This window comes from Dermacentor albipictus, chromosome 1 (genome assembly GCF_038994185.2).
Source record: "Dermacentor albipictus isolate Rhodes 1998 colony chromosome 1, USDA_Dalb.pri_finalv2, whole genome shotgun sequence".
Taxonomy (NCBI): Eukaryota; Metazoa; Arthropoda; class Arachnida; order Ixodida; family Ixodidae; genus Dermacentor; species Dermacentor albipictus.
The window spans coordinates 98,566,724-98,578,652 of record NC_091821.1 but is presented as its reverse complement, the minus strand read 5'-3'; the positions used below and the strand labels follow the sequence as shown (position 1 = coordinate 98,578,652).

The window sequence follows — 11,929 nt, the reverse complement described above, 5'->3', positions numbered from 1 at the left end:
AGTGGTCAACGAGTCGTCATTCCGCTTTCGCGAACAGATGCTGCGGCTGAGCTGCGATTGATGTCCCGTGAGTGTACTTTGCCCCTGTGGCACTCGAATGTTTTCACAATGTGTCGGTTGCGTTCGTTGTCTCCGGACATACGGATGCACCTCCCGCCTGGATTACCCCGACGTGAACAGACTATGCTCTACCGTCTGTGGCTAGGCGTTGCCTTTACAAACGCCTATGCTTTCCTCATAGGAATGGCCAACAGCCCCACGTGCGACACATGTAACATCGACGAGACGCTCGCACACATTATCTGTGTCTGCCCGCGATATAGTGCTGAGAGATAAGTGATGTGCAGAGTGCTGGACCAGTTGGACAATCGTCCACTTTCAGAACTAAAAGCTTTAGGCCAATGCTCCGAAAGAACATCCGCGTTGAAGGCCTTACTCGCGCTAGTAAGGTTCTTGCGGTCCACGGGGCTTCACCACAGACTCTAAGAATGCCGCCCCCTACCGCTCTGTAGTGTGCGCGTTTTGTTCGTGCTTGTCCCCCTTTCTTTCTATCTCCCCCTTCTACTCTGTTTCTCTTTTTATCCCTCTTAACCCTTCCCCCTGCGCAGGGTAGCCAACCGGAACTACCTCTGGTTAACCTCCCTGCCTTTCTCTGCATTATTTTCTTTCTCTCTCTCTTCTCTGCATCGAGTTGCCAGAACAGGCTGGTGCTCTCGTCACTGTGCATATAATCGCTAAAGTCGTGGTCAAGTGAGGGCGTTAACTTCCTTGTCTCTTTATTCGCAGCATGTTATTTTACTAGAAGCAACTAAACAACCACCACTAGAGAGGTATGGCTGCGAACAGAACAAAAGGGTGCTTTCTATGTGCATTCCAATCGTTGCCCTAGTACAATGAAATTTACTATCATTATATTAAAGATTGCAAGTACCATGTACTGGAACTAAAGTTTTCCCTCTTGAATTAACATTAGCGCCGTCCGCCATTTGCCAGCCTCTTCTCTATAGCTGGATAGCGCACAATGCTTGGGGCTTAGGAGTTTCCTTGTAAACATTTATTTTGCTTGTATATAAATGTATCTCACTATTTACTATGTATATCCCTATACGCGCTGCCACAGCAATGTAGCGTTTTATCTGGCTCTTACCAATCGTTAGCTTTAGTCGCTGCGCTAGCATTGCTATGGTGAGCTCAGGAGGTGCACTGCACTAAATAGCGCGGTAGAAAGTTGATGTCACAGAGTCTCCGAACAAAGCCTCAAATCCTATGTATTTCTCATATACAGGGTGCCTCATCTAACTTTAGCCAAGCTGTTGATCGGAAAAAGATATTTAAAAATATGGTGCAAGATGCGATATTAAAACTTACGGTGTTCGGTCACCAAACCTCTTACAATCGAACGCCGTAGGTCTTATAATTATATCTTGCACCGTGTTTCTTTTATTTCTTTTTTGTTGAATCTCTTGGCTAACGTTAGCTGGTTAACGCGGTTTAAGGCTGTCTTGTGTGCACTTGACTAATAAATAGGTAATTGACATTAGTAGGCGTGGGCATGGCAAAGTGTGATGCTTAAACTCACCAAAACCGTAAAAGCAGGCCGTCGTGATAAAAATATCTGTCCAAGTAAGCACGTTCGATGGACAAATATAAGCAAAAAATGTATTGGCCTTTTCACGTGCCTTTGGTCCAGTCTCCATTTATCGTTGTGGTGGCTTGATGGAAGGGGAAAGGAATAAGTAAACTTAGCATAAAAGGCAGACGATGAATACTATCAGTGCAGCTCTTCGGTCTTGTGGGTTAACTATACAAACAAAAAATTCATCAGCCCCTATATTCTTGAAGAAGGACGCACAGCGAAGCTGTGGCGTGTTTTACCTCAATCAACGCATCTATGTTCATACAGGTATTATTATTATTATTATTATTATTATTATTATTATTATTATTATTATTATTATTATTATTATTATTATTATTATTATTATTATTATTATTTATTACTATTATTATTATTGAAGGTTACAGACAAGGAATACATCTTTTGACTGTATACCGATTTATTCTTATTCTTTTATGAAGTAGTGACGTGTGCAAGTATACCGCCGCATGGCAGACGGCAATTCCTCAATATTTACAACTTCAATGTCAACTACGTAATTAACAAAGTAGCAGAAACTCGGTGTAATGATAGAGTCGCCTGAGCGGCTAATTGTCATATAATTTGTTTCCAGATAGTTACGATAAAACAAGAGTTACAGCTGTTTTCTGTAGCCATACTCTCTCCGTTGACGGCCATGTATTGACAGCAGACAGGCATTCTCTAACGTTTACAACTTCACTGTGAACTAATGACTTATTACAAGTAAATGAAACTCGGCGTATTGATAGAGTCGTAATAGGGGCCAATTTCAGTATAATTTTTTCCAAGATACCTGTATTGTACCTGATACCAAGATATATAGATGTATTATACCAAGATACCTGTATTAGCTACAGAGCATTCGCGAGAAAGTGGAGATAAACATTTTTTCGTCTCGTTGTGACGCGTAGACGGACGGACATCGACCACCGCTGGAGGCTAGCTATATACAGCTTCACTGTAAAAAATGGCCTGAAGAGCTCCGTAAAAATATAGTCACGAAAAAAGTTTAATCGCAGTTTTTATAATTCACCACTACAGCACAGTCACGTTGCCCTGAGGAGTGGGACCAATATGTTACATGTCTGCGAGCTAAGCGCCAGCACCTTCCAGCATTTATTTTCACTTTGTTACTCTTGTTTGCGTGCTTGTTGGAGCCCGCCTATCTTCGATATTTATTGTTTGTCTAAGCGAGAAGTAGTCGGCATCACCCTGATTCCAACACAAACATTTGATTCACCCAAATAACTTTATTCAGTGCCCTGCGATTTGATGGGGTGGGCCTGGACCCCACCTAGGTTTCGGCCAACGATTGTTGGCCCTTGGCAGCTTCCTCGGCTCCCTGGACGGCCCAGAGTTGGTGCTGCAAGTCCGAGCTGTGCACCGAAGACTCCCAGCGTGCGCGGAGGCTGTCGCTGTTTGAGGCTGCATCATCGTTATCCTGTTTTACAGCCAGACAGTCCCATAGGATATGCTCCATGGTGGCTCTAGAGTCGCAATGTCCGCACTTGTCCAAAATCAAGCAAAAATCAATCTGTCGAATGGCGGCAGTTACAGACCAGATCCTATCCGAGTCCAGCTATTATGCACCTAATACACCCAGATTTATACACGAGGGACAGAAACACTTATTTTAAAGAACTACATCAGCGATGAATTTTCTGAGCGGTGGGTGAGCTTTCTCAAACGCTAATAAAATATTTTCTCTTTATTTGTGGCATCTTCTTATCCAGTGCTTCCTGCTGTACAACTAATTACTAGCACCCTTAGAGCTTGGTTTGTTATAAGAAGGTGCCTTAATTGGTAAGTTAGAATAAACACCTCAATAAACGCATTCTTTTACATCCTGGTAATTGCCACTTTTATGTCAATGTGCCTATTAATTTACCATTTTGATTGCCATAGCAGAGTTTGACTGTACGGAATTCAGTCTCTGATCAGGCGCATTGTCTCCAACGGCATTTAATGTATAGTCTTACATACCGGGAGGATAGTCCACCCGAAGCCGTACGCATAATTGCGCGACGTCAAAAATTACATACAACGACTACATATTCAACCACAAGGAGCATTTGCCACCGTCGAAAGGGGACGAGACGCTCTTGAAAAGTTGAGTTATACCATCGTGGCAAGAAGAATGACGGAGACAAGCGAACCATTCCAGCAATGCTTTCTTTTCTTTAATGCAACGGCACCGAAAGGCAGGCGAGGCGAAAAAACAAACAAAAAATAGGAGGGCGACCTACGTAAGAGTATGCAGGGCCAACTAAGACTAAGATACATAGAACCCGTTCAAGAGAAGGCCGTGCCTCGCGATCTATGAAAAGTTCATAAGAGCGTCCTTGGTGGGGAGTTTTCAGCTCCGCTTTCCTTCAGGCATGGCCGGCCCCCTTTTGATCATTACATCGCTCGAGCCAAGCCGCGACACTTTGGGTCAGGTGTGAACCCGGGATGCTGCCGTCGCGGGTCCAGGCAAACTTGGCTGTCCAGCCTCCTCTCCGGTCATACGCCGTAAACCAGTGTACGCATTCTTTCCCGTCTTGGACAGGTAGATGATGACTTACGTCGGCAGGACCTCGATGTAGCCTGCGGCGATAAAAATATGAGCCAGTAAAAAAAGTACAATCTTTAAAAAAGTACAATATATATATATATATATATATATATATATATATATATATATATATATATATATATATATATATATATATATATATATATATATATATATATACATAAATCGTTTAGGGATGTGCGAATGGCAATCTGTGAGACCGAATCGAATACGCATCGATAGTGCTGGAAGCGAATCAACTCGAATATAGAATACTTTTCGAGTAGCTTTCGAATATTGAATTGGAGTTTTATAATCATAAAACGAAGCTCACACCCTGGTGTTTATATAGTTAGCATTACAAAGCACAAGTGGGGTAACAGGAACAAATAAAGAGTTTCTTCGCTTGCACAGGACTTTTAGGCGAATGCGAATAATCACTGTACAGCCTGTAAAGGCTACCTGCCCGAGTGACGTAGACTGCTCCAATATGCAGGTAGTCGCGCTTTATGCTGATATCATGCCCGCGTGGATGAAATTTATCGCACTTTCGCTCCAATTTTGCGTTTAGCCGGGTGCAGTTGACGCTTTGAAATATTCCTTATGCAAAAATAATTGTTCATACATATAGTGACTGTTCGATTCGAAACCCGAATCGAATAGTGCACTGTTCGATTCGTTATTCGTAATTTTCGATTAGTATCGCATTCCTAAAATTTTTGTTGGGGTATATTTGTTCTGGTTCATGCCCCAGCGAAACAATAAATTTGGAAGCCTTTCAGGCAAGGTTGTGCTCAGTAAGTGAGGACCAAGGTACACAGTCACGATCATGACTGAACTACACCTTGTGTCCTCAATGTCACTTATTGTTTGTAAACACAGAGAGCAAGGCTTCGCACCCATAACTTGAAACTAAAGTGATACATAAGTACTCATTTAGGACAACATACAATCGCGTCAAGTTGAGTGGCCTTAGTTTTTTTTTTTTTTTACTGTAACAACTCTCCCAGCCTGTTGACGACACAGATAGTTGTTAAAGCGTGGCATTAGCCGGATTATTTGCACATGAAAAGCGTAAGAAAATAAAACAAATATATCTCTACTAAAACTGGTTCCGGACAATACTGCAGATGTCTGTCTGCAGATGTAGGCCGCAGTAGAATAACTAAGCGCATAATGTTTGATTAGGCTGAATAAAGACACCGAGATATGTATATGTCTTGGTTTGGCCGCGTCGTTCGTTTAATGCGTAACCCGCGGTAGATTAATCATAGCGCGCACCGCGTAACATATTATGCGAAGCATATTACGAGAGCTCAACCGAGCTCCTCAGGCGCGGCGGTGTCGCCATGAAACCACGTGACACCGTGACGTCACGACAGAGGAGAAGTGGCTTTGGCTCAACTCTTGCAAGACGGGCTGGATGGGAATCGAACCAGGGTCTCCGGAGTGTGGGACGGAGACGCTACCACTGAGCCACGAGTACGATGCTTCAAAGCGGTACAAAATCGCCTCTAGTGAATGCGGTGTTGCCTTAGAAACGAGCTGTTTCTAAGGCGTGCGTCTCTTGCTCAGGCGCACATTTCGTTGCCGCGCCGAACGCTGCTTTGCTCGACGCTCACCGCGTCCAATGTGGGGCGCGTAGTCGCTGCCCTGTAGCCCATTGTCTTACACCCCTTGGCGGGTCGACGGGAACGCTGTCGCGTTCCACTCTTGAAGGCGAAGCAGTAATGCATGAGTTGTTTCTTCGTCTAGCCGAACCAAATATAGCCAAGCAACAGCAGTTCACCAGGCTAAACAGTGGTTCAACAACTAAAATAAAGGCTAGTATGCTTCGCATCCTGGGCTTAACCTTACCTAAGCCACAGCCATTTTTTGCAAACCGCGTCAATGTTGACTTTGTAACATCAACCTTAAGTTAAAGCCAAGTGTGTAACAAGCTTAATGCAGTCTTTACAAGTTTTAGTGCTCAGTTAAAACTCAACCCGGAAGTGTTCTATAGACTGTATTCCTCAATCTTGGTGGAAGGAAATTGCAACGGGTATGTGGGTATAGCTTGTATACTTTCGAGCTGTCACTGAGTGGGCGAACCTTGCAACGAAGTAACTTCGTGCTCCAGCCTATTTCCTTGTTCGCGGAAGACTTCAATAAGGCCTCATATAGTGGTCGAAACAACTTATTCGAACTTCACTGTTCAAAATAGTTAGTCATCGCAACAGCTGAGTTTTGCTTCAATTGCGAAGCCTGCGCCTATCGCCGGTGCGTTGTAATCAGGCACAGCCCGAGTGCAATGTCGTGTCACTTGCTGAGTGGCAGCGTCGATTTCTCTTTTGACTGGCTGATGTCGGGAGGCGCTTCCGCATTTTGATTTCATTGCTTCGGGACTTCGTTTTTCGCGGTGCCGTTTGAGCGAGCACAGAACGCGCCCGACTGGCGCCTTCCTTTCTTCCCCGGCGCCCTTTTCCCTCACGGCGTCGGAGCTTTGAAAAAGGAATTTCAACAGAGTGCTTCAATTAGAGCGAATCGATTCGCAGCACCTGTCGCGCGCGCTTAATTATTAAGCCCAATGAGTTTTCTCTTTCCGCGGCTCAACCGGACCGTGCTTCGCTATGCTAATGGGAGTGCGTGCCGAAGGGTTTGTGAGGCACGCGCCTATTCCCTTAGCACCCACACCCCTGCTCTTGTACTCCCGCCATCTTAGCGTCTGCTCTCACGCTTTCGCACTTCCCGCTATGCTCTCTGTGCTCCTCGGATAAAAAAAAAGAAATAAAGAACAAGAATGAAGAAAAAAAAAAGGGAATGTCATGTGTCCAAGGTTTGCCGGAAGTAGAGTACGCGTTGAGCTGCCCCTGGATGCACAATCAGGCACCTTTGCTTTTTTCTGTCGCATTTTTCCTTCTCACGACAGATGCCTAAGGCGAACGAGTGCGACGCATAGTCGGCATGCAGCGGGATAAGAAAAGGGACTGCAAATCCATAGAATCTACTCAGTGCCACTGTCAATCAGTGTTGTTAGCTCCCTGCAACCGGCAGCCTCATAAAATTATATATCTAACTAACGAGTCTTGAGCGTGAGAAAGAAACACGTGTGCTTTAAATGGAAATTTGATGAGGACAACAGTGTTAATGGTACGAAACATGCCGAATCGTTGAATCAGCTTCTAACATTTCTAATCGTAACCGTGTTCTAGGGCGCTATAATGCAAAGCTATTCCAAATTTTCATAGTCCAATTCTTCGCCTGTCAGTCAAGCGACGCCACGCAAGCTGCGATGGCTCCCTATCTGATATCACGTGTACAATCTGATTATGCGTGATTGGACTCAACAAAAGAAAAATAGTTATTTCTGATTCGACGCCTTTTCGCCATTAGTCCTTGGCTATTGGTAGAAAGTTTTCGGGCTGCACCCACTTCAGCTGCCTGTCACGCGACATCACAAAACCGCAAAAACTCGCCACGTCAAAGTGACGTGTACGCATTAAATACGCATTAATATGCCGAACAAAACTGAAATTTTCTCTGAATAGCCGCAGGCTGCGCCGGTCCGAAAGTAATAAAACATGGCTGCTGCTCATCGCTGAGGCACTGGCTACTCGCACCTTCCGGAGAGCATGGGTTTATCTGCGTGCAATAAAACTTTTTGCGTGGCCGTGTGACGTTTTCGAGCACTTTCTGCACGTTTACGACCTCGTTCTGCCAACTGTTCTTTGCTGAGGATCCGTTTTAGCGGCATTCTTAACCTTCCGTTGCATGCCGCCCCGATTTTCGGCCAGCCACCGCAAGCTAAGTAAGAAAAAGGGACCAATCGCAGGCGCGGGCGCCACCCTCTTCATCCGGTTATCGATTTTCAGTGCACCGGCTCGGCCCCATCGAATCCCTCTCCACTTGAGCGGGCTCCTGGCCTCTTATCAGCCAATTAGATAAGGCAAGCCGCTTAGTGTAGGCAATGTTATTCGTTTTTAAACAAACAAAATTTACCTCCTATAAACAAGGAGAGCGTTTGATTGGTCAGTTTAGACAACCCCGTGGGTCTAGAAGATTGGAATAAAAACATACTGGAATAGTTTTACGTTATAGGGCCCCTAATGTACAGGATTAGGAGAAGCTCGACATCTCAGATGTCAAAGCATCAAACTGTAACACTGACATGACTCTTGCAGCGATGCGAGTCGTGGCGATGCGTGAGACGCAGATACAAACCATAGAGTTTAATCTACTGTTCTTAAAACGCTTCGACACCAACTGAAGCTAGCACAGTATTGTATGTAATGAACACGACTCAGACTTGTATATACGTGAAGTACTCTACTCAAAATACTGCCTTTTTGATACGTTTGTGAGTATTTTGAAATTTAAGCAATACTTTCGTAAAGCCATATTTAGCATTGTAACTTATATACTGAAATAATTTTTGTGATATCTTGTACTCTTCAAGTCCCTCTCAAGATAGTTCAACTATATTTTACTCATTGTATAAAATACTGCGGGAAAAAAAAACATGGTTGTGGTGCACTGATTAGAATGCTCGAGTTGAAAGCACACATATAGTTGTCGGAATTTCTCTTCTTATATATATATATATATATATAAACGAGAAGAAAGGGGGTTAACCAAGGGACCAAGTTAACCAAGGGACCAAGGGGGTTAACCAAGGGCTAACCAAGTGTTAGCCAGCGCCCCCACTCAGGTTGTGGGTTCGGTTCCCACCTGCGGCAAGTTGTTTTTTCATCCACTTTAATTTCCATTAATTTATCATTACTTTATTTCATTTATTAAGCACATGCAATTTCCCCTATGTTGTACTTGGCGTCAGTGTTTGTTGGCTTCTCATTATATGACTAATAATTATCGGGTCCCTTGGTTAACCCCCTTTCTTCTCGTTTATTACATAACGAGGGTCTCGACTCCGGCAACATTGATGCCTTCAGGTAGCATATGTGGGTTTATTGACCAGTTGCCTTCACCCGATAAGATCACGTTCTCGTGACGCCTGCGGCAAAAAAGACGTTCCACGTCCGCCGCCAAGGCCTGTGAGTGTGGGCGCTGGCTAACACTCCCAGGGTTCTACTAGTACACATAAATACCCAAGAAAGTGGATGGGGAAACGCCGCCGCGGTAGCTCAATTGGTAGAGCATCGCACGCGACATGCGAAGGTTGTGGGTTCGGTTCCCACCTGCGGCAAGTTGTTTTTTCATCCACTTTAATTTCCATTAATTTATCATTACTTTATTTCATTTATTAAGCACATGCAATTTCCCCTATGTTGTACTTGGCGTCAGTGTTTGTTGGCTTCTCATTATATGACTATATATATATATATATATATATATATATATATATATATATATATATATATATATATATTGAAGTGGGGTTTATGTAGCTCGTTCGAGGGATCGCAGGTAGCTCTAGATACGAGTCCTAGCGCTTCGCACCAACAACCCGCACTCGTGTCTCGCGCCGCAGCGGTGGCAGTCCGCACAGTGCCACATGCATATTACCCACTACAACTACAGTGCCACATGCATATTACCCGCTACAACTTCCCCCGGGGCGAAGAGGAGCCATCCTGGCGACCTAAGGCGATGATACGATAAGGGGGTCGTGGTACGGCTTCAGGCGGCTGACGTGAACAGTCTCGCGGCCACGGCGGCGTTTGTCCGAAGATGGCGTCACCGGTTCGACCACGTAATTCACAGGCGAAGTACACGCGACGATCCGGTACGGACCTTGATATTTCGGGGCAAGCTTTGGGCTAAGGCCTGGAGCTTGGAAGGGCAGCTGAAGCCAGACGTGAGAGTCCACGGCGAAGGACTGTGTGGGCTGATCGTTGTCGTGGCGATCTTTGCGTATTCCTTGGGTATCCGACGTGAACGAGCGAGCCAGTTGGCGGCACTCTTCAGCATGGCGAGCAACTTCGGAAAGAGGGGTGAATTCAGAGGCATCCGGGTGATATGGTAGTACGGTGTCGAGGGTAGTGGATGGTTCACGCCCATAAAGAAGGAAAAATGGTGAGAAGCCTGTGGTAGCCTGAACGGCGGTATTGTATGCGTACGTCACAAAAGGGAGGACATCGTCCCAATTGGAATGATCCGACGCAACATACATGGTGAGCATGTCCCCAAGGGTGCGGTTGAATCGTTCCGTTAGACCGTTAGTTTGTGGGTGATACGCCGTAGTGGTGCGGTGAATAGTGCGGCACGCGGCGAGTAGCTCATTAATAACTTCGGACAAGAAGACACGGCCTCGGTCACTGAGCAGCTCTCGCGGTGCGCCGTGCCGTAAGACGAAATGCCGTAAGATGAATGCGGCGACGTCGCGAGCAGCAGCCGAAGCAAGTGCAGCAGTCTCAGCATATCTTGTCAGGTGGTCTACTGCGACAATTATCCAACGATTTCCGGTAGCACTGCATGGAAGAGGCCCATAAAGGTCGATGCCAACCCGATCAAAAGGACGTGCAGGACACGGTAAAGGTTGCAGAGGGCCTGTCGTATGAGAAGATGTCTTGCGTCGCTGACAGGCTGCACATGACCGAATGTATTTGCGGACATAAGAATACATGCCGCGCCAGTAGTACCGCTGGCGGAGCCGCTCGTAGGTTTTCAGGACGCCAGCATGAGCTTGTTGTGGGTCTGCATGGAAATACGTGCATACGTCGGAACGCAAATGGCGAGGGATGACTAGTAGCCATTTGCGACCGTCGGGCTGATAGTTTCGGCGGTACAAGATGGCGTCCCGTAGCACGAAGTGGGTGGCTTGGCGACGAATGGCTCGAGGGCATGTAGACGTTGAAGAACTGCTAAGAATGTCAATAAGAGAAACAATCCACGGATCTTTTCTCTGTTCAGACGGCATGTCAGTAACAGCAAGCGTAGCAACCGGGCACTCTGTGGATGAAGGTGGCCTTTCGTCGGATCGCATGGGCGCACGGGAGAGCGCATCTGCATCAGAATGTTGGCGCCCGGATCGATAAATGACGCGAATGTCAAATTCTTGGATCCGAAGAGCCCAACGTCCAAGACGCCCCGACGGGTCTTTCAGTGACGCAAGCCAGCAGAGCGCGTGGTGGTCTGTCACAACGTCGAACGGACGGCCATACAAGTAAGGGCGAAATTTGTTTAAGGCCCAAACAATAGCTAAACATTCTTTTTCCGTGACAGAATAATTGGATTCTGCCTTCGTGAGAGCACGACTCGCATATGCAACCACATATTCTGCAAAGCCAGGCTTCCGTTGTGCAAGGACGGCCCCAAGACCAACGCCGCTGGCGTCGGTATGAACTTCAGTCGGTGCACTCGGGTCGTAGTGGCGTAGAACAGGCGGTGAGGTAAGCCGAAGACGCAAAGTGGTGAAGGCTTGGTCACACGCCGGAGTCCAGTCGCGAAGGTCACCAGAGCCAGCCAGGAGCTTCGTCAGGGGAGCGATGATGCAGGCAAAATTGCGCACAAAGAAGCGAAAATAAGAGGAAAGACCGACGAAACTGCGGAGCTCTTTCACTGTAGTCGGCCGCGGAAATTCTGCGACAGCACGAAGTTTGTCAGGGTCGGGAAGGACGCCGTCTTTGGACACGACATGGCCAAGTATGGTCAGCTGGCGGGCTCCGAAGCGGCACTTTTTCAAGTTAAGTTGAAGGCCGGCGGTGGTAAGGCAAGTAAGGACTTCGCGTAGACAAGAGAGGTGAGTGGTGAAATCAGGGGAGAAAACTACCACGTCGTCTAAATAACATAAGCATGTC

General features: G+C 46.2%; 1 protein-coding gene across 4 annotated transcripts in view; it reads right to left on the bottom strand.

The window, feature by feature from the left end:
• Positions 1–3,797: 3,797 nt before the first annotated feature.
• LOC135917533 (uncharacterized) overlaps positions 3,798–11,929 on the bottom strand; it is a 385,479-nt gene continuing 377,347 nt past the window's right edge. For all 4 annotated transcript variants that reach the window (XM_065451109.1, XM_065451110.1, XM_070532986.1 and 1 more), the window contains one exon: positions 3,798–4,225. In XM_065451109.1, coding sequence (XP_065307181.1) covers positions 4,200–4,225 — 26 coding nt within the window. In that variant the 3' untranslated portion in view covers positions 3,798–4,199. The remainder of the gene's footprint in view (positions 4,226–11,929) is intronic.